The 27,787-nt window shown below is 51.0% G+C and overlaps 4 protein-coding genes across 12 annotated transcripts in view; 1 reads left to right on the forward strand and 3 right to left on the reverse strand.

The window, feature by feature from the left end:
• Window positions 1–7,438: 7,438 nt before the first annotated feature.
• Window positions 7,439–14,095, forward strand: B4GALT3 (beta-1,4-galactosyltransferase 3). 2 transcript variants are annotated; one of them, XM_032161203.1, is made up of 8 exons: window positions 7,439–7,984; window positions 8,821–8,966; window positions 9,309–9,596; window positions 10,171–10,406; window positions 11,343–11,533; window positions 11,665–11,787; window positions 13,074–13,178; window positions 13,316–14,095. In XM_032161203.1, the coding sequence occupies exons 3-8, from the start codon at window positions 9,344–9,346 to the stop codon at window positions 13,587–13,589; spliced, it is 1,182 nt and encodes a 393-aa protein (XP_032017094.1). In that variant the 5' UTR covers window positions 7,439–7,984; window positions 8,821–8,966; window positions 9,309–9,343; the 3' UTR covers window positions 13,590–14,095. The 2 variants fall into 2 exon arrangements, with proteins under 2 accessions (XP_032017094.1, XP_032017095.1); XM_032161204.2 differs by having other exon boundaries at window positions 7,883–7,984; window positions 9,330–9,596.
• Window positions 14,096–14,132: 37 nt separating this feature from the next.
• Window positions 14,133–19,151, reverse strand: PPOX (protoporphyrinogen oxidase). 3 transcript variants are annotated; one of them, XM_032161199.2, is made up of 13 exons: window positions 19,130–19,151; window positions 18,441–18,535; window positions 18,141–18,275; window positions 17,889–18,004; window positions 17,271–17,403; window positions 16,817–16,961; window positions 16,219–16,409; window positions 15,683–15,743; window positions 15,379–15,497; window positions 14,883–14,993; window positions 14,633–14,782; window positions 14,453–14,495; window positions 14,133–14,371 (listed from the first exon to the last, which is right to left on the reverse strand). In XM_032161199.2, the coding sequence occupies exons 2-13, from the start codon at window positions 18,525–18,527 to the stop codon at window positions 14,229–14,231; spliced, it is 1,434 nt and encodes a 477-aa protein (XP_032017090.1). In that variant the 5' UTR covers window positions 18,528–18,535; window positions 19,130–19,151; the 3' UTR covers window positions 14,133–14,228. The 3 variants fall into 3 exon arrangements, with proteins under 3 accessions (XP_032017090.1, XP_032017089.1, XP_032017091.1); XM_032161198.2 differs by lacking the exon at window positions 19,130–19,151 and adding an exon at window positions 18,704–18,965; XM_032161200.2 differs by lacking the exons at window positions 14,883–14,993; window positions 19,130–19,151 and adding an exon at window positions 18,704–18,965.
• Window positions 19,152–19,966: 815 nt separating this feature from the next.
• USP21 (ubiquitin specific peptidase 21) lies at window positions 19,967–26,159 on the reverse strand. 6 transcript variants are annotated; one of them, XM_058443122.1, is made up of 13 exons: window positions 25,903–25,968; window positions 24,438–25,058; window positions 23,581–23,640; window positions 23,288–23,408; window positions 22,952–23,063; window positions 22,606–22,761; window positions 22,071–22,135; window positions 21,709–21,812; window positions 21,440–21,526; window positions 21,085–21,156; window positions 20,742–20,856; window positions 20,541–20,655; window positions 19,967–20,327 (listed from the first exon to the last, which is right to left on the reverse strand). In XM_058443122.1, the coding sequence occupies exons 1-13, from the start codon at window positions 25,966–25,968 to the stop codon at window positions 20,237–20,239; spliced, it is 1,785 nt and encodes a 594-aa protein (XP_058299105.1). In that variant the 3' UTR covers window positions 19,967–20,236. The 6 variants fall into 6 exon arrangements, with proteins under 6 accessions (XP_058299105.1, XP_058299104.1, XP_058299103.1 ...); XM_058443121.1 differs by lacking the exon at window positions 25,903–25,968 and adding an exon at window positions 25,172–25,629; XM_058443120.1 differs by lacking the exons at window positions 22,952–23,063; window positions 25,903–25,968 and adding an exon at window positions 25,172–25,629 and having other exon boundaries at window positions 22,606–22,951.
• A 654-nt stretch (window positions 26,160–26,813) lies between these two features.
• Window positions 26,814–27,787, reverse strand: part of UFC1 (ubiquitin-fold modifier conjugating enzyme 1) — a 9,638-nt gene continuing 8,664 nt past the window's right edge. The window contains exons 4-5 of the mRNA XM_032161224.2: window positions 27,461–27,630; window positions 26,814–27,259 (exon numbers count right to left, since the gene is read on the reverse strand). Coding sequence (XP_032017115.1) covers window positions 27,179–27,259; window positions 27,461–27,630 — 251 coding nt within the window. The 3' untranslated portion in view covers window positions 26,814–27,178. The remainder of the gene's footprint in view (window positions 27,260–27,460; window positions 27,631–27,787) is intronic.

A 27,787-nucleotide genomic window follows, 5' to 3' on the forward strand; every position in this document is an offset into this window, starting at 1 on the left:
ACATACACACATCCAACTTCATAGAGACACACTAGCACATTCTCTCTCTTTTTTTTTTTTTTTCTTTTTTTTCTTTTTTTGAGACAGATTCTCGTTCTGTCACCCAGGCTAGAGCACAATGGCATGATCTCGGCTCACTGCAACCTCCACCTCCCAGGTTCAAGTGATTCTCCTGCCTCAGCCTGCTAAGTAGCTGGGATTACAAGCATGCACCACCACGTCCAGCTAATTTTTTGTATTTTTAGTAGGGATGGGGTTTTCCATGTTGCCCAGGCTGGTCTTGAACTCCCGGGCTCAAGTGAGCTGCCTGCCTCGGCCTCCCAAAGTGCTGGGATTACAGGTGTGAGCCAGGGTACCTGGCCAACACATTCTGCTAATAATGTAGATGCAAATAAGTAGTAGGGAGCTGAAAATATAAGAATTTTCACCTGAAAATGGATCTGAAGAGTAAAAGATATTAATTGACCTAACCGTGCATTGAGAATTGACTGTTTATCCCATTTATTTGTTCAATAAATAAGCCAATGGGTTGTAAACATTGTAAACATTCCACAGCGTGTGGAAAGGACATGGATTTTTGGAGCAAATCTAAGCCTTGCTACTCACTTACATGTAATGATGCAACCTTAATTACTCGATCTCTGTAAACCGCAGTTTCCTTACCTACAAAACGTTTGTACTATTACCTGCCTTATAGAGAGGTCCAGACTTAAGAACATGATGATGTAAATGTTTGGCACTGTGTCTGGCTTTTAGTAAGTGGTCAGTAATGGCCAATTCTCCTTTCCTTATAGCTCGTCCTTTGTCTGCTCCCCGACTTCTAACGCCTGCATTAGTGTGAGAAAACAGTTATATCAAGGAACTGTCTAGGTCAGATCTAAGGGCCATTTTGTAAATTTGTGCAAAAAGTTCTGGCTTACATTGAAGGGATGATAAAAGGAAAGACATGGTCCTAATCCTCAGAGAGTTCACAATCTGGTGGCTGAGACAGTCAAGTAGGACAAAAATTTCAGACTTCTGTGATAGGTGCCATGATCAAGGAGGGGCACCTAGCACAGAATATGAGGCCACAGAAGTGTTTCTGGAGGAGGTGTCTGTCTCTCCTTCTAGAAGTAAGCAATAAGGCTGGGCACAGTGACCCATACCTATAGTCCCAGCACTTTGGGGGGCCAAGGTGGGAGGATCACTTGAGGCCAGGAGTTCAAGACCAGCCTGGGGGACATGATGAAACCAGGTCTCTACAAAAAATACAAAAAAACGCAGGGTGCAGTGGCTCATGCCTGTAATCCCAGCACTTTGGGAGGCCAAGGCGGATGGATCACGAGGTCAGAGTTCAAGACCAGCCTAGTTAGAGAATCTGGTCTCTGGTTTGAGACCAGACCAGGAGTTCGAGACCAGCCTAGTAGATAGATGATGAAATCCCATATCTACTAAAAATACAAAATTTAGCCAGCGCGGTGGTGGGCGCCTGTAATCCCAGCTACTTGGAAGGCTGAGGCAGAAGAATTGCTTGAACCTGGGAGGCAGAGGTGGCAGTGAGCCAAGATCACGCCACTGCACTCTAGCCTGGGCGACAGAGCAAGACTCCATCTCAAAAAAAAAAAAAAAAAATTAGCCAGGTGTGGTTGTGCACGCCTGTAGTCCCAGCTACTCAGGGAATGGGGCGGGGGCTGAGGTGGGAGGATCACTTGAACTCAGGAGGTGGAGGCTGCAGTGAGCTGTGATTGTGCCACTGCACTCCAGCCTGGGTGACAGAATGAGACCTTATTTCCAAAAAAAAAAAAAAAAAAAAAACTGTAAGACTGCAGGGAACCCATGGATGGTGGGAGGGTGTCGGGGGGCATGATTTCTGTTTGCTAGGTCAGGTTCAGGTTCTTCTACGTTATACAAAACCAAAGTGAGGTAAAGAGGTAAAGAGAACAGACCAGAAAACCAGAAACTGGAGGATAATATGGTAAGAGAAAGAGCTGAGTGGGAGAGAGATCTGGAACAACAGTGTGGGCTGAGGGGAGTTGGAAGGGATAGTTTTGGGGAGAAATACCATCCAAGTAGAAAATGTTGAATGGAAGAGGGAGAAGAATTTTTTTTTTTTTTTTTGCAACAGAGTCTCACTCTGTTTTGCAGGCTGGAGTGCAGTGGCGCCATCTCCACCTCCCAGGTTTAAGCAATTCTCCTGTCTCAGCCTCCCGAGTAGCTGGAATTACAAGCATGTGCTGCCACACCCGGCTTATTTTTGTATTTTTAGTAGAGACAGGGTTTCACCATGTTGGTCAGGCTGGTCTTGAACTCCTGACCTCAGGCGATCCGCCTGCCTCGACCTCCCAAAGCGCTGGGATTACAGGCATGAGCCACTGTGCTTGGCCGAGACAGAGGATTTTAAAGACACTGGGCTGTCCATTAAAATGTGCTCCTACTCCACTGCCCCTTTCCCGTCTCTGATATTTCCTTGAGAAATTAAGTAGAGATTTAAATTAGTTTTTGATTACTAAACTGGTTTTCTTCTATTGTGTTATGTGTCATGACTGGGCCAGTGTGGGCCCCAGGATTTATTCAGAATATAGAAAGACAGGATGTTGTGGTGGAAACCAGCATATTAAAATTTAAGTTTTCAGAAACATAACAGTTCTAGGTGATGACTAAGTCAAGGATGTGGCCAGGGTGAGACAGAGCAGAAGTGAAGGTTCTTGAAAACAGGGAGCTTACAAATTAATGTAAGGGAATGGTCAGAAGATAGTAGATAGGCCTTTGTGGTGGCTCACAGGAGGCTCAGTTGAGGCCAGGAGTTCAAGACCAGCCTGGGCAATAGAGTGAGACTCCATCTCCACAAAAAACTAAATTAGCTGGGTACACACCTGTAGTCCTAGCTACTTGAGAGGTTGAGGCAGGAGAATCACCTTAACCCAGGAGTGCAAGGCTGCAGTGGGCTATAATCATGCCATTGCACTCCAGCCTGGGTGACAGAGTGAGTCTCTGACTCTAAAAAAAGAAGATGGTTAGATAGAGAAGGAGATAGAAAGTGAAGGCTGGGCGCAGTGGCTCAAGCCTGTAATCCCACCACTTTGGGAGGCCGAGGTGGGCAGATCACCTGAGGTTGGGAGTTTGAGACCACCCTGACCAACACGGAGAAACCCCGTCTCTACTAAAAATACAAAATTAGCCGGGCGTGGTAGCACATGCCTATAATCCCAGCTACTTGGGAGGCTGAGGCGGGAGAATCACTTGAACCCAGGAGGCAGAGGTTGCGGTGAGCTGCAGATCACGCCACGGCACTCCAGCCTGGGCAACAAGAGAGAAACTCCATCTCAAAAAAAAAAAAAAAAAAAAAGAAAGTGAGGGTCAGTCCTGTAAGACAGGACATGATGGAGGAGCAGAGGCTCAAAGGAAGGGTCCTCTGGGAGAACCACATTTTCTCTCTTTCTGTATTTCTTCTTTGAGATAGGATCTGGCTCTATCACTCAGGCTGGAGTAATGCAGTGGTGCAATCACAGCTCACTGCAGCCTTGAACTCTTGGGTTCAAATGATCCTCCTACCTCAGCCCCGTGAGTAGCTGGAACTACAGCCATGAGCCACCATGCCCAGCTAATTTTGGTATTTTTCTTGGAAGGGAATTTTGCCATATTGCCCAGGCTGGTCTCAAACTCCTGAACTCAACTGATCCACCTAACTCGGCCTCCCAAAGTGTTGGGATTACAGGCGTGAACCATGATGCCAGGCCAAGAACCACATTTCAATGATCTGTTTAAGTCTGTCTTTTCCACTACACAGTGAGATTCTTAAAAAATCAAGGCTTTTTGAGTTATACTATATCAGAAGCTAAAAATAATAATAATAAAAAATAAAAGTAAAACAAACAAACAAAAAATCAAGTTTGGGAGGCCAAGGCGGGAGGATCACTTCAACCCAGGAGTTTGAGACCAGCCTGGGCAACATAGTGAGACTGTCTCTTTAAAAAAAAAAAAAAAAAAAGATAATAAAAAAAATCAAGGCTATGTCTTGGCTTCTATTTGTGCTCAAAAGTTTTCCATAGTTCTCACTAATGATCACAAAACCCCTTAAGACTAGAGTTCATTTTACAGATGAAATCCAGAGAGCGTATTGCTCAGTACACAGCCAATGGGTTTCAAAGTTGGTATTGTATTTAAACCCAGCATTATCTCATTTTGAGCCTTCACAGGCACCTCAAACTCATTATGTCTAAAGTTTGTCATCTCTACCCCTTCCCCAAAATGTGCTTCTTCCTAAGTTTTGTTTCTCATTAAATGGCACCACCCAGTGGTCCAAATTAGAAATCTGGGTGTCCTCTTGGAGTCCAATTCCCTAACTTGGCACATCCAGTCAATCTTCAAGTCCTGTTTGCCTCTTGAAAGTTCTCAAAGTTACTTTCTTCCCTCCAGTCCCACGGGTATTACCTATTCTACATGAGCTTCATCTTATTCCTGGATTTCTGCAGTAACTTTCTAAATAGTCTCCCTGCCTCCAGTCTTGATCACTTCAATTAGTGCTCCACATTTCCTAAAGTTCTGATCATAGCACTCTCTATTTACAGCACTTTAATGCCTTCTTCTTGCCCTCTGGATAAGACCCAAACTCTTTTAATGTGGTTTGTGGAGTCCTTCATTATTTGGCATTTGCTTACCTCTACAGTCTCGTATCTCAACATTCCCTTCACTCTACTGTCCAGCCTTGTAGGCCCAGTTTTAATTTCCCAAACTCCCTAATTTCTTCCTCATTTCCAGAATTTTGCACTCATGGTTTCCTCTGCCTGGAACACTATTCATCTGTTAAAAATTAATTTTCTAGCTGGGTGTGGTGGCGCATGCCTGTAATCCCAGCTACTTGGGAGGCTGAAGCAGGAGATCGGCTGAACCCGGGAGGCAGAGGTTGCGGTGAGCCCAGATGGTGCCATTGCACTCCAGCCTGGGCAACGAGAGCAAAACTCTGTCTCAAAAAAAAAAAAAAAAAAAAGGTAATTTTCAAAAGAAGGTAAAATTATGACCCTTAAACTGTTGAAGAAAAAAATTATTCTGACACTTGTTAAAACAGTAAGGAAGACTATTGCAATAGTCAATGAGCAGAATCAGAGTCAGTGGATGGAAGGAAAATTACATTAAGGCTAGAAGGATTCTTGCTAAACCGACCTAACAGGATCTTTCCTGAAGGCAGGTGAGGGTGATCAGATAGATCAGATATCAAGAGTGGAGAAGTGGGCAGGGAATTATCCCTAAACTGATTTGGCAGGATTCTTGCTATAACTGGCTAGGCAGGCCCAAGACAGAGCATAAGGACAAGACCTAGCCAAAAAGAGGTCTCAGAGGAGCCTGTTGAAAGTTTGGTTAAGGAGATGGTCTTTGTCAATACCAACATAAAAATGAACATATAGGCCGGGTGCAGTGGCTCATGCCTATAATCCCAGCACTTTGGGAGGCCAAGGTAGGTGGATCACGAGGTCAGGAGTTCAAGACCAGCCTGGCCAAGATGGTGAAATCCCGTCTCCACTAAAAATACAAAAATTAGCCGGGTTTGGTGGCGGGAGCCTGTAATCCCAACTACTCAGGAGGCTGAGGCAGGAGAATTGCTTGAACCCGGGAGGCGGAGGTTGCAGTGAGCTGAGATCGCGCCACTGCACTCTAGCCTGGGTGACAGAGCAAGACTCCAATTAAAAAAAAAAAAAAAAAATTCTCCTTGAAGACTGGGTATTTGGGGAAAACAAAAAAAAGGAAAGGAAAGGAAAAAAGAAGGAAGGGAAGGGATGGGAGGGAGGGAGGAAGGAAGGAAGGAAGGAAGGAAGGAAAAAGAGAAATAAAATTAAGAGGCCTGATGCTGTGGCTGACGCCTGTAATCCCAGCGCTTTGGGAAGCCAAGGTGGGCAGATGGTTTGAGCCCAGGAGTTGGAGACCAACCTGGACAACATGGCAAAACTCTGTGTCTTCAAAAAATACAATTAGCTGGATGCAATTAGCTGGATGTGCTGTTGTCCCAGCTACTCCTGGGGCTGAGGTGGGAGGATCGCTTGAGCCTAGGAGGTTGAGGCTTCAATGAGCTGTGATCTTGCCACTGCACTCCAGCCTGGGTGACAGAGTGAGACCCTGTCACAAATTTTTAAATTAAAAAAAAAAAAGTAAAGAAAAAGGCCGAGGCCGGGCGCAGTGGCTCACGCTTGTAATCCCAGCACTTTGGGAGTCCGAGGCGGGCGGATCACGAGGTCAGGAGATGGAGACCACAGTGAAACCCCGTCTCTACTAAAAATACAAAAAATTAGCCGGGCGTGGTGGCGGGCGCCTGTAGTCCCAGCTACTCGGAGAGGCTGAGGCAGGAGAATGGCGTGAACCAACGAGGTGGAGCTTGCAGTGAGCCGAGATTGCGCCACTGCACTCCAGCCTGGGCGACAGAGCAAGATTCCGTCTCAAAAAAAAAAAAGAAAAAGAAAAGAAAAAGGCCGGGCGTGGTGGCTCACACCTGTAATCCCAGCACTTTGGGAGGCTGAGGCGGGTGGATCACCTGAGGTCGGGAGTTCCAGACCAGCCTGACCAACTTGGAGAAACCCTGTCTCTACTAAACATAAAAAATTAGCCTGGTGTAGTGGCGCATGCCTGTAATCCCAGCTACTCAGGAAGGCTGAGGCAGAGATTGTGGTGAGCTGAGATCGCGCCATTGCACTCCAGCCTGGGCAACAAGAAGGAAACTCCGTCTCAAAAAAAAAAAAAAAAAGTAAAGAAAAAATTAAGAAAAAAAATGAACACGTGTTGATTTTACTTAACTCATGAAGAAACTAGCAGATGTTATAATTAATACAAGAGAAAATCTAGAGAACGGACATATTTATGGATCGGGAAAACAGAAATGAATATGAAAATCGACACCAAAACTGCTTTTTTTCCCCACAGTGTGAAGAATAGCAGGTTAATTGAACCTCTACCAGACAGGACAGAATTTGCATACAGATCAGTTACCTACATGAATTGTAAAATAACTCCCATGAAAACAGAATCTTTAGAGCAGAAGGATATGCTATAGACAAGTCCTTCAGATTTCCCATTAGCCGTCACTTCTAGGAAGCCTTTCTAGAATCTCCACGTATGAATGAGTTGCCACTTCTAGGCCAGCATATTTATCACGTTATATTTTATCATATTTATCATGTTTTATATGTTTACATCCCTCCCTCCACACAAGATACACAAGACCATGGGCTTTTGGGGGCGGATTCTGTGAGTTATTCAAGTCTCTGATTGTTTCTTCAGCGTGAACATCTGCTTCTAAGGAACACAATATGCTAGGGGGTAGTGTTTGTCGTAAGGTAAACATATTGCATGTTAACGGAGCATCCATTTTACTCTAATATCTGGGGAAACACAATTTGACTTTAAAGAAGACGCTGTCTTTCCCTCCACATTCAATGTTTCATTGTTTTATTAACTAATCGCTTTTTATTTCCAGGCCTGCGGGATACCGCGGGAATACAAAAATGCGCTAGAGCGGTCCGCAACGCTGTAGCCTGCGTGAGGAACAATTGATACTAAGTGGCACTAGGCTGCAGGGGGTGCCACTGACACACTGGGAGAGGGCTCAGCCAACCACAAGGTGATAATGAGGTCAGCGGAGCACCAGAAATCGGCTCACTAGCCTCCTGATCAGTCTCCGCCGAGAGGAAAACGAAGGGCTTGAGCTTCTGCTTTTACAAATCTGAGGGGCAGGAAATGAAATCCCACTATCAGTCTGCGTAGTGGAGTTGAGCCCTCGCACCCGCTCCCCAGGGGGTCGACTACAACGCGTTCCAGGCGGGCAGACTCGGGACCCGCTGCCTCACAAGCCCCCGGCCACGCGGTGTCTGGGACCTGGTGCCTAGTCAGCCCGGGTGGCTCCGCCCCGAGGCCCCGCCTCATGACGCGAGACCCCGCCCCCGCAGCGCCCGCTTCCAAGATGGCGGTAGCGATGCTTGCCCGGCTGTTGGGGTGGCGGTGACGACAGGCAGCAAAAGACCACGTATGTGCGCTGGGGACGCGTCGGCACGGAGGCCTGGGATAAAGGTTTGGGCATTCGAGAGAGTGAGAAGTTTTGGGTAACGCCTGGAGACGAGCCTGAGCAGGAACGGGGTCCTAGGTGGAAGTATGGACGGGGGCCGGGCGGGCTCACGTTCCTAGGTAGGGCAAAAGCAAGAGACTGGGATAGGATGGGCGTGCTCCGAAAGAGCTGGGTTTTAACCCCCTCTGCAGCGCGGACCACGCCCCTCCAGGTGAGCCCTTCCAGCCACCCCTGTCTCTGCCCCTGCTCTCCCTCTCCCCTTCTCTTCAGCAGTAACCCTCCTCCCCACCCCCGCTAGAAGAGGGGAAAGGTAGAAAAGGTAGAGGACGCCACCCCCACCCTACCCTCCGCCGAGCTCTGGGGCTTTTCGCTTACAGCCCCCAGGTGGTCACGGTCCCTGCACCTGAGGAGCTGGCACCCAGGCACATGAAGAATAGAAGGAGCCTGTTTCCTACTTCGCCCTGGGTACTCCTTAGGCCACTCCACGGTCCTGTCATGACTCTGTCGCCACTTCAACGGGTTCTTGGTGTGGGGGAAGACAGTGTTTCCATTAGCTCTCCTGTCCCCACTCCCTAATCTGTCCTGTTGGGGTGGGGGTACGGGGGTGGTTAAGTATGAACCTGACACTTATCATTCCAGGGTAGCACGGGAGAGAGGCGAGGGACCTACCATCTCCTGCTCCTCCTCTTCCTTTCCAACCACTTTTCTTCACTTCGCCTGCTGGGAAACCAGCTTCACCCTGATCCCGATCTCTGGCGGTGCAGGTAGCTAGTTATCCTTTACCACTTCTGTTCCAGCTGGTCCCAGATTCGCTGCTGGAGTGCTGGATGGAGTCTTTCTCTGCCCTCTGTGACATTTCCAATTTTAGATAATGCCTCACATCTCTGTCCCCCCGGGACCCCCTGGAGCCCCCATGATCCCTAAGAAGACAGCTTGAACCTAGGTGAGTCTATCTCTTCCCTTCTAAAATTGGAAGAGGGGTTCTCTAGAGACTTTTCTGAAATGAACATGAGATTGGAATGATGTAAACATTTTTAGGGGTGAGGACTGACAGTAGATGGTGGGAGTGGTTTGGGGGGAGGTAGAGGAGAGCGAAACTTGGGCTGAAGTGACAGGTGGTAGGGTTACTGATGGTTACATTCTATTTTGTTTCCTTGCGTGACTGTGCACCTGTATGCTCCCTTCTGTGACTTTGTTTTCTGCTTTTTCCTCTTTACCCCGGCACCACCTTCAACCCTACCTACTGACCTCTCTGCTGGCTTGCTCTCTTCCTGCCTACCCCCAGAATTCCCCTCTCCCTCCCTAGATCTCACCCCCAGGATGTTGCGGAGGCTGCTGGAGCGGCCTTGCACGCTGGCCCTGCTTGTGGGCTCCCAGCTGGCTGTCATGATGTACCTGTCACTGGGGGGCTTCCGAAGTCTCAGTGCCCTATTTGGCCGAGATCAGGGGCCAATATTTGACTATTCTCACCCTCGTGATGTCTACAGTAACCTCAGTCACCTGCCTGGGGCCCCAGGGGGTCCTCCAGCTCCTCAAGGTCTGCCCTACTGTCCAGAACGATCTCCTCTCTTAGGTAAGTGCAGGAGGAAGGAGGTGGTGAAAGGAAGGACAAGGTGCGGGGACAGGGAGGCTTGGGGATAGGGAGGCATGGAGTGGCAGAAGTGGAACTTAGAAGAGGATAATGGACTCTGCAGGTAGGCTGAGGTTGAGGTAGAGGGCTGAGGTTGAGATAGAGTGGACTCTGAATTCAGAGTTTAAACTAGACTATTGGGTTTCCACTTTCTACTGCTTGCCCCTTTATGGGCTCTTCCTGCCCCAGGCTAGGAATTGTTTTCCTTGTAGATGAGCCCTGGTTTAATTAGTTGCAAGTCTCTTCAGCCTTTAACTATAGCTTCCAACCCTGTAAGACAGGAGAAAGTTATGCAACCCTAAAATAAGAAGAGAAGGCTAGGTAAGGATCCTGCACCTTCCAGCCTTCGTAGAGCTGTCCCAGTAATAGGTAATCCAAAGCATGTGAGATTTCTGAGTGAGCCCTGAGAACTAAGCCCCAGAACCAGACTGCCAGTGCCAGAGGTATTCCCAGACCCTAGTTTGATTCTTTTCTCTTTGCCCCTCCGATCCCTCTACTTGCCATTCCTTCCCAACAGTGGGTCCTGTGTCGGTGTCCTTTAGCCCAGTGCCATCACTGGCAGAGATTGTGGAGCGGAATCCCCGGGTAGAACCAGGGGGCCGGTACCGCCCTGCAGGTTGTGAGCCTCGCTCCCGAACAGCCATCATTGTGCCTCATCGTGCCCGGGAGCACCACCTGCGCCTGCTGCTCTACCACCTGCACCCCTTCTTGCAGCGCCAGCAGCTTGCTTATGGCATCTATGTCATCCACCAGGTACCCCCAATCTCCACCTCATTTTGACTTACTTTCTTCTAAGGAAGCCTCAAGCACATGCCACTCCACTTTCATCTAATGGGTCCCTAGAATAATTTTAAGAAGGCCAGACTGTTAGAGTGTGGAGAAGCACCTGGCACTGCTCTTCCAACTTTGTTAGTCCCATGCTTCTCCTTAATCTGCTTAGGTTATTCCCACTGTCCTACACTCTTCTGTGATTTTTTCTTTATTGAATGGCTTGTGCAGAGTTGGAATTGGACACAATAGGGCTAAAATTCTAGTTCCGTCACTTGTTACATGTATGACTCTGAGCAAGATACTTAAACATCTAATATGAGGAAAGAGCAGAAGATAACTAATATACCACCTGTTCCACACCACACCATTGTTGGTTGCCAATTGTCAGGATTAAATGTTAGACAGCAGCATCTAAGTATCAGGCCCATACCAATACACAAGCAAGATTTGTCAAATGACTAAGTGGAAAAATGAAAAAGATAGTCGTTATTTTTTATTCTCCTTGCCCTCCACCCCACTTTGATTTCCCTCTTTTCACTTTTATTCTTTTTTTTTTTTTTTTTTTGAGATCTCCCTCTGTCGCCCAGGCTGGAGTGCAGTGGCACGATCTCGGCTGACTGCAAGCTCCACCTCCCGGGTTTTACACCATTCTCCTGCCTCAGCCTCCTGAGTAGCTGGGACCATAGGCGTGCACCACCACGCCCAGCTAATTTTTTGTATTTTTAGTAGAGATGGGGTTTCACCGTGTTAGCCAGGGTGGTCTCAATCTCCTGACCTTGTAATCTACCCACCTTGGCCTCCCAAAGTACTGGGATTACAGGCGTGGGCCACCGCGCCTGGCCTTCACTTTTATTCTTTAGCCCCCTTTTCTCCGTGCCACCTACAGACATAGTCTAACCCCCCTCCATTATCTTCCAGGCTGGAAATGGAACATTTAACAGGGCAAAACTGTTGAATGTTGGGGTGCGAGAGGCCCTGCGTGATGAAGAGTGGGACTGCTTGTTCTTGCATGATGTGGACCTCTTGCCAGAAAATGACCACAATCTGTATGTGTGTGACCCCCGGGGACCCCGCCATGTTGCCGTTGCTATGAACAAGTTTGGATACAGGTAGAGGGCATGGAAGGGTACTGGGAAACAGAGAAGCCTACTATCCTGTGGAAGGAGGAGAGCCAAGGGGATTGTGGTTGGGGATGTCTCCCCAGAAGACTCGGGGTATGCAAGGATCTTTCTCTCCCTAGCCTCCCGTACCCCCAGTACTTCGGAGGAGTCTCGGCGCTTACTCCTGACCAGTACCTGAAGATGAATGGCTTCCCCAATGAATACTGGGGCTGGGGTGGTGAGGATGATGACATTGCTACCAGGTCAGACTTCCTGCCACTTCCTCCCTCCTGACCCCAGTCTGGGTCCCTGTCCTCTAAGACCACCTCTGGCCGTAGCCCTTCAACACTAACCTTTAGCTCCCTGGTCCTGCCCTGAGCCCATTCCTTTCCCTTAGTCTTTTTAGGATACCCAGGTCAGGCTTGCATGCTACTGCCCATTGTGTCATCCTTCAGTCTCCTGGTTAGTTTGTTCTTGGGAGAGGACATAAGATCAATAGGAAATAGTATCGTTGGATTCCAGAACTGGAAAGGGGCCCAGAGATAGCTTAGTCTTGCCTTCTGCTGGGGTCCAGCCAGGCCACTTCCTATGGGGTTAGGAGAGAGGGGCTCTGCTCCATGTTCCCAGAATCACTTTGTAAAAGGCCTGTGCCATTGGCACAGGGCCAACTCATTTTAAGCATGTGAAACATTCTGACCTTCAGCCTCAGCTGACCCAATTTCATGTCTGTGGTATGAATATTTGGGCTTGGTATGCAGGACCAATTGCCTCCGTTCCCCCTGTGTCCTCTGTGATGACATCTCTGTGAATTCTCATCCTTTGTATGTGTGTGAAATACCCAGTGAATTGTAAATATACATAAGTATTCTTCTAGTTTCTTCCCAGGCCATCTGCACTCCATACTTCTGTGTGTCAGAGGTGGAGTTTGTTTCTTTTAAGGTCCTGATTACCTGGTTCTACCCTTTTCTTTTCTTTCTTTCGTTTTTTTTTTTTTTTCTTTTTCTTTTTCTCTAGAGACAAGGTCTCATTATTTTCCCAGGCTGGTCTTGAACTCCTGGCCTCAAATGATCCTTCTGCCTTGGCATCCAAAAGTGCTAGGATTGCAGGTGTGAGCCACTGCACCTGGCCTACCTTTTTCTTAACATGGGGGATGTGGGAGAGAAGCTGGGGTAGCTCAGTCACTATTCTAACTAAGATTCTTAGCAACTCCCAGTCTTTTCTTATTCTTTTGACAGAATGGCCTCTCTCTGCGTCCTTCCTAGACTGCAAGGGCAGCTCCTAGGAGCCCTTTAGGAAGCCAAGGGAGTAGGTTGCCAACTGTTTAAAGGCCCTAGGGTGACTGGCACTGGGCCCTGAGGATTTGGATACATCCAGCTTTTATATTCTCTTCAGCCATTTCCTTCTTTCTGTTTGACTTCTGTCCTGGGCTTTTTTTTTCTTTTTTTGCCTACTGAGTAATAGTTGTTTTTTTGTGTGTACAGAAACATTTAATCCCTTCCTTGCTTTTCTCTACTCTGGATCCCCCATGATCCCCTCACTTTTCCCATAGGGTGCGCCTGGCTGGGATGAAGATCTCTCGGCCCCCTACATCTGTAGGACACTATAAGATGGTGAAGCACCGAGGAGATAAGGGCAACGAGGAAAATCCCCACAGGTAGGAAGAAGGAAGGACTGCCTGGGAATTGTTACTGGATCCTCAGGGTTCTGTACCCCTAGCCAGGAAAATCCTAAAGGTCCCTAGATTTCTGGCTGTTTCTTTCTGGGTCTTAGTCTCCAACCTCTAACCCTCAGATTTGACCTCCTGGTCCGTACCCAGAATTCCTGGACGCAAGATGGGATGAACTCACTGACATATCAATTGCTGGCTCGAGAGCTGGGGCCTCTTTATACCAACATCACAGCAGACATTGGGACTGACCCTCGGGGTCCTCGGGCTCCTTCTGGGCCCCGTTACCCACCTGGTTCCTCCCAAGCTTTCCGTCAAGAGATGCTGCAACGCCGGCCCCCAGCCAGGCCTGGGCCTCCACCTACTGCCAACCACACAGCCCTCCGAGGTTCACACTGACTCCTCCTTCCTGTCTACCTTAATCATGAAACCGAATTCATGGGGTTGTATTCTCCCCACCCTCAGCTCCTCAGTATTCTCAGAGGGATGTGGGGGAACTGAACTCTGGTGCCGTGCTAGGGGGCAGGGGCCTCTCCCTCACTGCTGGACTGGAGCTGGGCTCCTGTAGACCTGAGGGGTCCCTCTCTCTAGGGTCTCCTGTAGGGCTTATGACTGTGAATCCTTGATGTCATGATTTTATGTGACGATTCCTGGGAGACCCTGCCCCTAGAGTAGGAGCAGGGCTGGACCCCAAGCCCCTTCCTCTTCCATGGAGAGAAGAGTGATCTGGCTTCTCCTGGGACCTCTGTGAATATTTATTCTATTTATGGTTCCTGGGAAGTTGTTTGGTGAAGGAAGCCCCTCCCTGGGCATTTTCTGCCCATGCTGGAATAGCTCCCTCTTCTGGTCCTGGCTCAGGGGGCTGGGATTTTGATATATTTTCTAATAAAGGACTTTGTCTCGCATCTGCTCCTGCTTTCTGCATCCCAGGCACACTTTGCCTTTGTGCTGCCCCGCATTCTTATGCCTATAGGTGATAGAACAGCCAGACCAAGCCAAGTTCCAGCAATTTTTATTTTCATGAGTGGGAGTTGGGGATCAGCTGTTAGGTTCTGTGCCCAGGACACTGACTGCTGCCTGGCGCCCACTCTCTATACAGTCATTAACAGCAACCCCCTCATAGGAGGCTCCAGCCAGAGTCAGGGGCAACCTGTGTGCACTCAGGAATTGCCTAGCTGACTCTGGAAGGAAAGGATGAAAGGAATGTTTTAGCTGGGGCTCTGATGCCCTTGGCCCTCAGCCCAGCTGTTTTCCCAACTTACCTAGTTTTTGCCAGTGACCTAGTGTATACTGGGGGATGCAGTTCTGAGAAGAGAGGAGAGGATGCAGGGAAAAGTTTATTATTGATGTCCTAGGCCTTGGCTGACATACAGTGACAAATGTTCCAGTCCCTGTCTTCAAGGCCTTCAGTGGAGAGCTGAGGGAAGTTTATCCCAACTTACCTTGTGTAGATGGACCAAGCAGTGGCTCGGCATCTCCTTCAGTCCTAATTGTGTAGCAGCTGCTTCCTGGGCCCTCTGTTGAAACAGCTCCTGAGATAAGACACAGCCGCTCGCCTCCAGTGTCTGTAACCAGGAACCTCCCAGCATCACCTAGGGAGGGAATATAGCACTGATTAGTCTGGCCTTGCCTACATTGGAGTACAGAGGAGCCCTCTGGAAATGCCACTAGGCAAAGTTTCCTCCTCCTCACAGTCACTCTGAGGCCAGGGGGGCTCCCATCCTGCTCAGGGAAAGCAACTGAGTCATACACGATTCCCAGGATGCCTGGATCTTCTGAAGATGGCACCAAATGTCCAAATCCCTGGAGAGAAGGACATTCATGCGTCAGAAGGAAAGGGCTCTAGCTGAGCCTGTCTCTCCTTCCCGTTTTTTTTTTTTTTTTTGGGCGGGGACAGGGGACCGCTTGCACCCAGGCTGGAATGTAATGGCGAGATCTCAGCTCACTGCGACCTCCACCTCCTGGGTTCAAGCGATTCTCCTGCCTTAGCCTCCCGAGTAGCTGGGATTACAGGTGCAAGCCACCACACCTGGCTAATTTTTGTATTTTTCATAGAGATGGGGTTTCACCATGTTGGCCAGGCTGGTCTCGAACTCCTGACCTTGTTATCTGCCCACCTCGGCCTCCCAAAATGCTGGGATTACAGGTGTGAGCCACCATACCCAGCCTCTCTGTCCCTTTATCATACCTGGACAGGCAGATGGGCTCCTCGGTACTGCAGATTCACCACAGCTACAGACACCGCAGTGATGGCACTCAGGGCACGAGCCAGAGGGGCAGCCTCAGCAGGGAGCAGCTCACTGAGCACTAGAGATCAGGCAGAGGCCTGACTCAGAAGGCATTCCCATTACACTTGTCAGTCCTCTTTGGGATTAGACTCCCATAGAGATGACCAGTTCAGGGGCATGGTGTGGTCCTGCTGAGCCAGGAAGGTACAGCTTTTGCCTATCACTGGTAGGGGTTGGGGAAGGGGAAGGTGGCTATCCCATTACCTGAAGCTGGAATGGCACTAATAACGTGGTCAGCCTCCAGACTGCTGTCCCTTAGAGATACCTGAGAGCATGAAAACATTTGAGAGACCCAGAAAATGAGAATTTGATGAGTGAAAAAAGACTTCTGGTGCCTCACTCTCAGTTTCCCAGGCACCCATGTGGCCAGGGAGACTGTGTACTGACCCATGATAAGAGATTGGGTGACTGTGTAGACTTCACAAAAAATCATTCCTCTGTGTACTCCAGGAAGTGGACCAGATAGGCCAGTGTGGCTGTTCTGAAATGTTCAGTGAAGCTGGGTTCTTTCCCCTATCTCTAAGCCACTTATAAGTACTACTTCTATCCACAGACTTGCATAGGCTCTTTGAGGAAGGTTCACAAATAGGGCCTAGGATTCTGGGGTAGCCCATGTCTAAGTAGCTTCTAAGGCACAAAAACAATGAGGAACTCCAATCCTATTGGCCCTGGCCTAGTTAAACCACTTGGATAAAGATGGAAACACTGACAGGTTCATTACACTCCAGGGGTTCCCCTACCTTCCAGCGCCCTTCTGCCTGGAGGCTGAGCCCACAGACCGGCTGGCCTCTGAGAACACTGACCCCCCTACTAGTCAGGTGGGTTTCAAGGGCCTGAGGCAACATCTCTAGACCTCCACGAAGTGACCACTGGCTCCAGCGCTCAGCCAAGGCCTGGCGAATGAGTGCTGAGTCTGGCTGTGGAGTCCGCCCTGCAGAGGAAGCAAAGAAGAATCATTGAGGCTGGATGCAGTGGCTCACACCTGTAATCCCAGCACTTTAGGAGGCCGAGGCGGGTGGATCACTTGAGGTCAGGAGTTTGAGACCAGCCTGGCCAACATAGTGAAACTCCATCTCTACAAAAAAAATACAAAGATTAGCTGGGAGTGGTGGCACATGTTTGTAATTCCAGCTACTTAAGAGGCTGAGGCAGGAGAACTGCTTGAGTCTGGGAGGCGGAGGTTGCAGCGAGCCGATCTGAGATTGCACCACTGCACTCCAGCCTAGGCGGCAGAGCAAGACTCCGTCTCGAAAACATCATTGAATAGCACCCCTTGTCCCCACTCCCTCACTTTGGCAGTCCTTAATATCTTCACCCTTTGAATCAATCCCCCCTCACCTGCCCCCAGCAGCAGGCCCAGTAATATGGAACGATGGGTTTGCTCAGCTTGGAAGAGACTGGGAAAGCAGGACCTGATGCTGAGCTCACGGCTGTTGCCTGCAAACACTCCACGGCAGAGACTGTCCATGGCTAGAGACGCCACCTTAAGGGTGAGACTAGGACTAAGGAGCCAAAGAATAATCTACACTGACTGATTTCCACAGCCCCTATTTGGTAGGGAATGAGGGTGGGATAGGGTTTGGGTTGGGGGACATTCCCACTATGACAGAAGGATGGAAGTGAAGGCCTTCACTCCCAATAATGAGTTTTGGGAATTATGAGGGCGGTGGGGTATGAAGAGAAGAAGGCATCCCCAAATGATACAGAAGAGCCCCTAGGTGGTAGATTTGAACAGGGAGCTCTGCAGCTGGTTTAGGAGGGAAGAGGTTTGGGGCCTCTGGGCAAGTGTCACCTCAGGTCCAAGGCGGCGCTGGGCAAAACTGTGCACAGTCTCATCAGGCTCTTTGCCCCGGGGCTTGGTCAGCTCCCTCAGCCCAGCCCAAAACAGAGGTCTGGAGAAGGGGGGTGAAGGGCGGAGTAGCCCCCTGCATGGAGAAAGGCATAGTGAGGGGGAAGCTCCTGACATACCTCCCCAGCTCCAGGCGCTGGGGTCATTTCCACTCATTTGGCTTCCTTTTGCTGGGAAGGCTAACAGGGAGATGAAGAAATTGAAGGCAGGTCGGGCGCGGTGGCTCACGCCTGTAATCCCAGCACTTTGGGAGGCCGAGGCGGGTGGATCACAAGGTCAGGAGTTCAAGACCAGCCTGGCCAATATGAATCCCCATCTCTACTAAAAATAAAAATTAGCCAGACGTGGTGGTGGGCACCTGTAGTCCCACCTACTCGGGAGCCTGAGGCAGGAGAATCGCTTGAACCCGAAAGGCGGAAGTTGCAGTGAGCCAAGATCGCGCCATTGCACTCCATCCTGGGCGAGAGCGATACTCCGTCTCAAAAAAAAAAAAAAAAAAAAAGAAATGGAAGACATATGAGGATGAGGGCACAGTAAAAGGAGCGGAGGTGCTGGTGTTACCTGAGGCCAGTGGGTAGGGCATGCAGGGCACCGCCCACGTAGAGGAACCTGTTCTGGGCAGCTGGGTGGTCTCCCCGGACAGGCAGCACTTCTGAATCCAAGCCAAGCTCAGAAACCTGCTCTCCACATGCCCTCAGAAGAGGAGAAACTAAGGGAAGGTCTGACCCACCAAACATACTTCCTCCCCTAAACTGTATTCCCCAATGGAAGCCCCCTCCACAACCTCTCATAGACATCCCACAAGCCTCTCACCAGGAGCAAGGTCCGGGCCCCTAGGGCTCCCGCTGGCCTAATTCCCCGAGGTCCAAGCTCAAAGATAGCACCATTCGGGCCTCGAACAGAACGAATCCAGCCTCCCAGACGCTCACTGCTCTCCACCAGGACTACCTGGCGACAAGAGGGAGAGACACTGCAGCACCGCCTGTAGCCGCCGGCGAGAGGTCAGGAGGGGAGGGGAAGAGGCATATTCAGAGGGCCAGGATCCACCTAGCTTTTGATGGAAATGGGAAGAGCATTAAATAAAGCTCCCTCTGGCACAAGTGGAGCACTCACCTTAGGGGGGCAGGGGGCCCGGCTCAGGTGGTAACTGGCCGCCAAGCCGCTGATGCCTCCGCCCAGCACGACCACGGTCCGGCCCATGGGGAAACCTGGGGGAAAGGGGGCGATATGGACAGGCAGACCGGGGACACTCTGCGCTCCAGAAGCCCCGCCGGTTTTGCGTTCTATCCCCGGCCACTCATTGCTTTAGGGGAAACTAATTGTGCACGGATAGGCTGGTGGAACAGTGAGGTCCCCGTCCAGGGGCCAGGACTCACCCACAAGAGGTAGGGATGAGAGAAAATGAGGGAGAAGGAGGTCCAGGTCCTAAGACCGTACCCCGCCGGCGCTCTGCTGGGTGCAGATAAAGGCCACACCCTCGCTATCGGCCCTCGCAGGGCTCGGGCGGCGGGCAGTACGCCTGAGTTCTGAGGCGCTCTGCCTGCCACACCTCTGTAGGCCAACAAGTGCTTCAAATCCGCTACTCTCACCCCTAGCCTTTTAGGTCTCTCCAACTCTCCGTCCACTCTATTCTCGCGGCACGCGCCTGACCCTTTCTCTCCTACATCTGGATTGGCGGGCCCTGGAAGGCCCCGGATCACGTTCACCAATGAAAACATTGAACTGGCAGAGGCGGAGCGACGGCAGCTGTAAGAGCTGGAGGTTAACCGTGTCAGCGCCGAGCTGGGAGTGAGCGGCCGTACCCGGCACTGCCCTCCTCAGGACCGAGGCGGCGAGCGCTTAATGCTGGAGTTAGCGTTCCCCAGCACAAGCTTCTCAGGTTCAGCTAGGGTGACAACCCTAGAGGGAAGGCCCCAGGAGCTTTGGTCGTAGGGAGAATAGATAGGGACACTGGAGGCCAGTCCACGGGGAGGCGGTTCCATAAACAGCTCCTTGATGTTAGCAACAGACCGGGCCTACGGGAGCTAGGGCCGCCCGGCAACGTACCCAGTGTTTGTCAACAGCGGCACCTTTCCATCGCCGACCGAACCAGTCGCCTCAGAGCCTGCACGCAGCCTCACTCAAGTATGCCTTTTCTCTTTTCCTCCCAGTACTTAACCTTCACTGCTGGGGGACACAGGTCTGGGTCCAGCACCATCCCCGAAACCTTCCCCCTCGGCTCTGAGAGCGTCCCCACCTGTTAGAGAGGGAACTTGGGTCCCATTAAGACTCCAATTTGGGCCGGGCGCGGTGGCTCACGCTTGTAATCCCAGCACTTTGGGAGGCCGAGGCGGGCGGATCACGAGGTCAGGAGATCGAGACCACGGTGAAACCCCGTCTCTACTAAAAATACAAAAAATTAGCCGGGCGTGGTGGCAGGCGCCTGTAGTCCCAGCTACTCGGAGAGGCTGAGGCAGGAGAATGGCGTGAACCCGGGAGGCGGAGCTTGCAGTGAGCCGAGATTGCGCCACCGCACTCCAGCCTGGGCGACAGAGCAAGACTCCGTCTCAAAAAAAAAAAAAAAAAAAAAAAAAGACTCCAATTTGGCCCAGTTCTCCATCACCCCCTAAGCAAAAATACAAATAAGCACATCATTTTTTCTTAATAAATTTATTCACAAAAAGTGATATTGCAGAGGGTCTGGGGGCTGTACATGGGCAGGGGCTTGGTGAGCTCTGTACATGGGGCTGGGAGACAAGGGAGCCTCCAGGTGGAAGGGTATTTTTTAATAAAAAAAATAATGGAGCTACAACCACCCCCTCCCCCCTCCCCGATTAAAAAGACACAAAAATAGACGTCTCTGAGGTAAACGGGGAGCCTGGGGCTTAAGGGTGTTTAAAGGGCTTCACAGGTGCCAGGGCTTAGAGGTGTCACAGGCACCGGGGTGGCTCCTGCATCAGTTGGTAGAACAGCACGTAGCCCTCGCTGGATGCCACCTGGTTTTCACTGACAGGGGAGACACTAGGAAAAAGGGAGATTGGGAAAGGGTTGTGGTCATTCCTGTTTACTCCCTTCTCCCTACAAGACTGAACCTCAGAGCATCCAGGAAATGATCAGGCAAGACCTCCACCTCTCCTTTCACCTGGCACTCTGCTCTCCTGGAGCTTCATAGAAGGGGAGGGTGTCAGGGCTGAGTGGGAATGGGGCAGGATGTAAATAGGAGGCTATTCTCACCGAGAGTCATTGTAGACATGCCAACCAGTCTGGCACCGGCACAGGGCTGTGTAGTGGCCATAGTGGACGCTGCCTGAGTGGTTGCAAAGGGCATACAGCTGGTATACAGGACTTCCTGCGGGGTTGGAGATGATCGAGTTCTATAATCAGAGCTGGGCCCCCACTCCTTTGGCTACTTAGGACTTTCCCCACCAGACTCACCGGCTTTGTCACTGGCAAAGTCCCCTAGGCTCAGTCGCTGCAGTGGAAAGTCTACACCTACTGAACTTTTTTTGATGGAGCCTCGGGAGGCAGAAAATCGATTCAGATCTAAGCCCTGGTTAAGGAGCATTTGGGAGGCAGTGGGCCTCTGAGGGGGACTTCTTCTATCCTGAAAGCTGTCCTCTCCCCACTCCCAACACACTGGGAGCAGCTTGTGGAAAAGTGGGTGGCAGGCGTTTCCTAAGGAAAATTCAATTCTCTGGAAACATGGAGGGTGAGGAAAGAGAATGTATGGGAGGTATCTTAAGAGAAGTAAGAATCTGAAGATTAGGATATGGAGCACGAGGATTCGAGGGAATCTTTGTACTGTCAACTTTTTGGTACTTCGAGTTTTCTGCCGACATCGGTCACACACCTGAATAAATGGCAAACAGTGTTAGGTTAATATGCTCCTAACCTCAATTGGCTTTTCTGACACCCTGATCCACATACAAATTTAGTATGCTCTTCATTACGGCTGGATCCTCTCGGCTTCTCGCCTTTGCTCTAGGAGTACTAGAACATATCTGAGACTCCAACACAAACCCGGATCCATAAATATTATTCCCCATATTAAGGCATCATGCAATCCCTTTTATCCACATGGAGTCCCCCCAGGTCTCCCACCCTTACTGTATCCCTTGTGAACCTCCACCTACTGGGGCATTCTCCGACTCTAGCTCTTCTTCCTTAGTGAAAAGGTTGAAACAATCCCGCAGAGACACCTTGCCCCCAGCAAATCCTTTCTGGGGGAAAAGGGGAAGAAAGGTCAACATGTTCTGAATTTCCTTTTCCAACTCTTCTCAATCAATCCAGGCTTCAATTCTGCTCCAGAAACCCACAGGGTTCCCGCCCACACTCTGGGGGTGGGTAGGCTTGGGTCACAGAGCCCCTCTGCTGTCCACCCCGGAATCCTCTGGAATCCCACCTTGGGGATGGGCAGGGACAGGTCACAAAAAACCTCGAAGGTCGTGGAGCGATACCCACAGGCCTGGCACTTGAGACAACTTTTCAACTGGCCCACAAACAGGTCTAGACAGAAGCACAGGGACAGGAGAAAAGGCCATTGTTGGATGTTATGAGATGATTTCTTGGATTTTCATCTCTTCCTGACCGTTTGCCTGACCCTTCCTTTCCCACTACCAACACTCCTAATCAACTCTTCACACAACTTCACATTTGCATCATCCAGTCTTGTTCCCATACTCCTTGATAGTATCGATTTTTCCTCCCAAGCCTGTACCCCCCTCACACACTAATTTTCCCTCATTGCTTTGCCCCATTCCATACCCACAATCTTGCTGTCCTCTCGCTCCAGGTAACGTTTCCACATTAGGTTGGCTCGGTCATCATCACTACCACAGATCAAAGGAAGTAGGGAGCACCCATGAGACAGCAGGAACACTGGGCACCTCCAGCACCCGCTGAAACGACCCACAGAGCCCTACTCCCCACCCACACCCCTGCTCCTTCCCTAAATTTCAACGAAAAGTCAAAGGAATAATGCCTCAATGAACTTTCTAGGGAAATCCGAGGTGAGAGGAAAAGAATGTACACAAGGGAAGAATATGCTGTCTTCCTCTACCTGTAAATGAATTATCCCCTTCTTCAATTTGGTGACATCCCTAGCATGATCTTCTGCCTCCATCTGCTCCCTTAGACTCCCCCTCTTCCTTCCTTCTACTCCCACGTTGCTTCTCACACTATTTTCTATACTAAAGGGTTTCCCTGGACCCTTCATCTTCAATCGTAATAGTTCAGTTCTATGAAGTGTGAATGATGCTGATAAACTGCTGGGGAGAGGAGGTGTGGGAACGACCCTTACCTTAACTCAGGTTCTTCTAGCAGAGCCCCTCCTCGGCAGGGTGGAGAGGGAACTGGACCATTGGCAAGTATTGGTGGAGCCCGGCGGCCTCGGCGGTTGATTTCAAGGTGTAGCCGCTCCATGAGGAGCTTCAGGAACTCTTGGGCATCCTGCTGGCTACAGCCAGACAGAGTATGGGCAACTGACTCCTCTCCTAGTCCACAGACACTATTCCCTGCCCAGATATCGGTCCCCACTTCCCGGATGAAGAACATCTCAAGGCTCAGAACAATGCTGCCAGGGCCCTTGCTTGGCCCTACCCCCAGACACGGCCAGAGAGAAATCCCATAGCCTCCAGCTCTCCCACCTGTATCCAGAGAAGGAGGGAACATATTTCTGGAAGACAGCTCGGAATCGAGTAGGATTCACAGCTTCGCAGGAGTCAGGGTGCCAGAGGGCACCAATCACATCTGCAAAGGCTGTTGGGATGGGAGTGGGGAAGGGAAACAAAGGTTAATGTCTGGAAGAGGCAAGCAAGAAGTGGCTCAGAGGGTAGAAAATAACCTTTAGGAAAGTAGGCACTGGGAAAAGTAGATACAACTGCCAGATTTAAGGGTTGGGGGCCACCAGCACTGGCAGATGGACCTGTAAGTGGTTGGGGAAAAAGGGACTTGAACAGGGAGGGCAGGAGTTGGTGCCCCACCTTCAGTGAGCTCTTGGGCTCGGCCTCCTCCAGGCACCTCTTGCCGGAAGTCCCTTCTCAGACAGAAGTCCCGAAGAGGTCGAGTGCTGCTCAGACACTGCAGCACAGCATTCAGGAAGCACTGGGGAGCAGTAGGGACACTGCTGTTATCTCTCCAGACCACTGCCCAGGAAGCCTTAGAAAAGCTTCAGAGCTCTCCTTCCACATGCCTTCCCCAAGCTCATGGGTTTTCCCCACCCCCAGCACCATTTCACATTCCTTTTAGAGAGGAAAGATAGGAGAATGGCTCTCACCGTGTTTCCCAGGTTTCGAAGGCCAACATGACCAGAGCCCAGAAGCAGTGTGTGATGAGCCTGGAAGGTCAGAGTACAATCGGCAAGTTCCTATATATCCTACCTGGCACTTTAACCTTTCAACAGCATGCTGCCCACTGCCTCCCCCATCCCATGCATGTTTCATCCCCAAACTCTACCCTATTCACCTCACTAGGTATTCTAGTCTCCCTACCTCACTGGTCATGAGCAGTAAGCCCATCACAGCTGAATGTACCACGGACTCAGCCATGGCTGTCCCACCTGTTGCCCACTTACTCCTCTGCTCAGCTAGCCGACGTTGCAGCTCCTGGGGCAACTCCCCCAGCACTGGCATGGTTGCCCAGCTGCTCACCACTTCCACCTTTCTGCCCCCAAATCCCCCTCCTGCCCCCGTGGCCCCTTCTTGCCCTTCTCCTCCTGGCTCCAATTGCAATCAGCCTAGCTTACTTAGCTCAGAAAATGTGTAACCACGTTTGCTAAGATATTCTGTGCACGCCTCTCTTTAGCTCCAGAGATTAATTAGGCCTAGGCAGAGTCCCAGTAGAGAAGGTGCAAGCAAGGGAAAGGAAGGGCCTGGGGACCCAAAGAAGAATTCTAAATAGTTGAGCTAATTCCCTGGGGACCGAAATGGCACACCATGCTGGAGAGTCACCAACAACCCAAAAAAGGGTCTAGGAGGCTCAAGGGTATTTAAGCAAGGGAGAGGCGTGTCCAAACTGCTGTAATGTAGGGCTGAGAAAAGAACTTCAGGGAAATGGGGGACAGGAAAGGCAGAGGATGGCAGGAAAGCATAGAGGAACATGGGCATGAAGGCCATGTGTGTGGCAAGTCCTCACCATCTTGTCATCAGAGTAGAAAGGCTCAGAGGACCGGGCGGATATCATGTGGAAGGAGCCATGGGAAGCAGGGGGCTCTGTCCGTATGCTGAACAGGGTAGGGGGTCCAGGAAAGCCCCCTAGGCGGCGGAGAGAAGTGCTACGTCTCAAAGTGGGTGGCTCGGGCCGGAGGGCCAAGCGGCTCAGTGCAGCCCCAAGCTCTCCGGTGCCACGGTGCCCTCCCAAGGCAATCCCCATTGGACGCAAGTCCCCACTGCTCACAGACTTGGAACGGGCTAAGTTGGTCCGAGATGGGAGAGGCAAAGCCACAGTTGGGGGTGGTGAGCCAGGCAGGGGAACCCCATGATCTGCTCGAAGGGGGCCTCTGGGACGAGGGCCTGAGGTCCGTCCCCGTCCCAGCTCCAGTTTCTTGAGCCGTTCATCAGGGGGACCTGGCCGGGGAGGCAGAGGTCGTAACATGGGGTTTGGCCCAGAGGCTGGGTTTCTGCGCTCCTTGCTGCGGGCCCTGGGGGCAAATGGTAGCTTGGATCCCACTCGGGGCTGGATATTAACAGGTGGCTCTCGGGTCCGGCCCAGGCGGTGCTCAGAGGCCTGGGGCATTGTGGACACCACAGGCTGGACCTGGGAGGAGAAGAGAGTGTCAGCATTTGAATACGGGGGGAAATGGAAACCCAGGCTGCTGTACTGAACCCTGCCACACTAATTTTCCCTTATTGCTTTGCCCCATTCCATACCCACAATCTTGCTGTCCTCTCATTTCCACATTAGGTGGTTGTCTCAGTCATCACCACTACCACATCAACGAAAGTGGGGAGCAGTATATACACTGAGGGCAGGAACCGGATCTATCGAATCAGCCATCGTATCCCCAGTACCTGGCATCGTGTTTGGTACAAATACTTAGTATCTATTGGGTAAACAAATGAATGAAAGATAGCAGCCCATGGCTTTGACCCTTTCTATACTCCCGTCCCCTCCCCGCAGAATACAGCTTTACTGAAAAGCCAGTGATAACTCCTATCTCGGCTCTAACGTAACATGGGACCCCATATCCGGCTAGTAAAGTAGGATGTGCCTCGGGTCACTTAAGACCTCTAGCCAAATGGTAGCGTAGATGCACGAAAAACAGCCCAAAAGCCCTCCATCCTCAAATCCCTGCCTCTCTGGGCTGCAAATGAAGCAGACTATATGGGTGACTTACGATCCATTCCCTCCCCCACCTCCGACCTCCGACATGGTGTCGAGGTTCAGGAAGCAGTGGTCGGGGATGGAGGACGAACAACTCCTTGACCCTTAATCTCTGCACTTTTCCCACCACAGCAGGGCTTTAGCCGGGTCCGCCCCCCTCGAGGGCACAAAGGCCGAGACCGCTGATTGGCTACGGAATCCGGCGGCGTATTCCCCGCGGTCCAGGGATGCTGTCCCTCCAGCCCAGTTCTCCCAGGCCCCGCCGGGCCCCACGCGCCTTTGTGGAGAATGTCCTCTCGGGTCTGGAGCAGTCTTCCCTCTGCGCCCCCCCACACCCCGCCATGCCATAACGCCCCGGCCCGTACCTGTCCCCCGGTGAGGCGGCGGGAGAGGCCAGCCGGGGCCAGGCCCCAGTTCAGGGCCACCCCCTACTACCCCCGTGCAGCCCCCCCGTGGGCCCGGCTGCAGCTTTAGCCGCAGCCGTTGCCCAGATCGCTCCCGCCGCAGGGGCCGCCGCCATCTTTGTTGGTCCCGCCCGGCCACCGGCCACCAGCTTCACCGTCTCTCAAAGCGCCTGCGCATCCACACCCGAACTCCTCCCACCCGGTCCCTTGGCGCTTGCGTGAGCCCGCCCCCACGGCTCCGCGATCGACACCATGGAAACGCAACCAAGTTTAGGGTCGCTAGTTCTCAACGCTGCCCAGAGTGGTCTTTAATCCATGACTCCAAAGCAAGTCCCTGAGGTATAGGGTGCCGTCGCCCCATCCTATAGCCCATAGGGATGGAGATCTGACAGTCGTAGTATGGCCGCGAGGCTTACAGCACAGATCCTTCCCAAACAGCAGGGGTGCAAGTGTGGCAAGCTGCAGGCCTGGGTCCAGCCCGCAGACCAATGGAGAAGCATCTAGCACTTCACAGAGGGATGGGAAGATCCCTGGAGGGCGGGAAGTGCTGGTCCGGCAAAACCACTGCTTGCAGGCTAACACGGTAGGGCGAAGCAGGACTCACCACTAAAGGACAAAGGCAGATCTGAGCAGCAGGGGGAACAGTCAACATTTCATTCCCACTCCTGACCAGAGTATCCCCTATTTCCGACTCCCTCCCAACCCAACCCGGCGTAGCTGTTCATGTGCCTCATGTTTTAGCCCACTTGCCCTCTGTTAACAGTTCCCAATGAGAACCACAGGCTACCAGAGGAAGCAGCTTTTATTGATAGGTTATCTCCAGAAACCAGAAAGACTGTATGTACTCACTTTCAGTTACCCCCTATGCCTCCAGGATCGCATGTTGCTCCACCTGGGGGCGGATATAAATTACCGCTAGATTGTCCAAAGCCCAGTCTTTCCCTTCCCTGTGCAGCCTTAGAAACTAAGTAGCAATACTGTTTGGTGTTTGTTTGTTTCTCCCCCAGCAATGCCTGCTGCAGCTACTTAGTAACAACTAGAGGTGGAGGGTGTCCGGGGAAGCAGTTAGATGAGTTAAGTGTGATGCACAGGAAAATAGTATCCTAGCCTATCAAAGGTCCCTCTGCCCTGCCTCAGTGGCTTGATTCTTCATTGGTTGCATTTCTCTTTGTGTTGGATGACGCCCTTCTGAATCAGATCAGGGATTTCCACTGCCAGCCATGGACCCAGCTGCAATACAAGGAAAATCCTGTGAGATTACTACCAGTCAATGCTTCTTGTTCCATTAGAAGCTCCCTCCTCGCAGACATATTCTGGGGCAACATGCTTAAGGGACATCACTGTTATTCCTTTTATTCTTAGCTGCTTTTCTTGTACTGCTCAGCGCCTAAGCCCCTCTTCCTCCTTTTATGCCAAATACACAAAACTTACCCCCAGAGCCATGAGATGAGCTAGTCCAAATTTGGGCACATTCCTGGCCCACAAAGGTTTGAAATGATCCGTCAGGCATATTTTGCCACCCCTATGAGAGGGACATGAAAAAGGTGTTGACATGCAAAGTTTACCATAAAGCACAGCAGCCTCTCGGGGGCATAGGAAGACTACTAGTGATCAGAATTGAGAACAAGGTCAGCTAAGTACTTTGCTTAGGCTCGGCAGAGGAGGGCCTGGCACCCCACTAGGCCAGCAGACCCTGGGAAAATCTCTGCCTCTAAAGTTCTTCCTTTTTTCTTTTTTTTTTTTTTTTTTGAGACGGAG

This window comes from Hylobates moloch, unplaced genomic scaffold (assembly GCF_009828535.3).
Source record: "Hylobates moloch isolate HMO894 unplaced genomic scaffold, HMol_V3 SCAFFOLD_8, whole genome shotgun sequence".
In the NCBI taxonomy this organism is placed as follows: Eukaryota; Metazoa; Chordata; class Mammalia; order Primates; family Hylobatidae; genus Hylobates; species Hylobates moloch.

Excerpts from the sequence above, each read along its gene's own strand:
- B4GALT3 (XM_032161203.1), top strand. The coding sequence starts at position 9,344 with ATGTTGCGGAGGCTGCTGGAGCGGCCTTGCACGCTGGCCCTGCTTGTG. Across the intron at positions 10,407-11,342 it reads GCATCTATGTCATCCACCAG|GCTGGAAATGGAACATTTAA; the intron begins GTACCCCCAATC and ends ATTATCTTCCAG. Across the intron at positions 13,179-13,315 it reads AACGAGGAAAATCCCCACAG|ATTTGACCTCCTGGTCCGTA; the intron begins GTAGGAAGAAGG and ends TCTAACCCTCAG.
- PPOX (XM_032161199.2), bottom strand. The coding sequence starts at position 18,527 with ATGGGCCGGACCGTGGTCGTGCTGGGCGGAGGCATCAGCGGCTTGGCG. Across the intron at positions 18,005-18,140 it reads GGGCCCGGACCTTGCTCCTG|GTTTCTGAGCTTGGCTTGGA; the intron begins GTGAGAGGCTTG and ends TGTGGAGAGCAG. Across the intron at positions 14,496-14,632 it reads GCTTGGTCCATCTACACAAG|AACTGCATCCCCCAGTATAC; the intron begins GTAAGTTGGGAT and ends CTCTCTTCTCAG.
- USP21 (XM_032161205.2), bottom strand. The coding sequence starts at position 25,037 with ATGCCCCAGGCCTCTGAGCACCGCCTGGGCCGGACCCGAGAGCCACCT. Across the intron at positions 22,952-23,287 it reads AGCCCAAGAGCTCACTGAAG|GTGGGAGAGCTGGAGGCTAT; the intron begins GTGGGGCACCAA and ends CTCTGGATACAG. Across the intron at positions 21,813-22,070 it reads AGAGGACAGCAAGATTGTGG|ACCTGTTTGTGGGCCAGTTG; the intron begins GTATGGAATGGG and ends GCTTCTGTCTAG.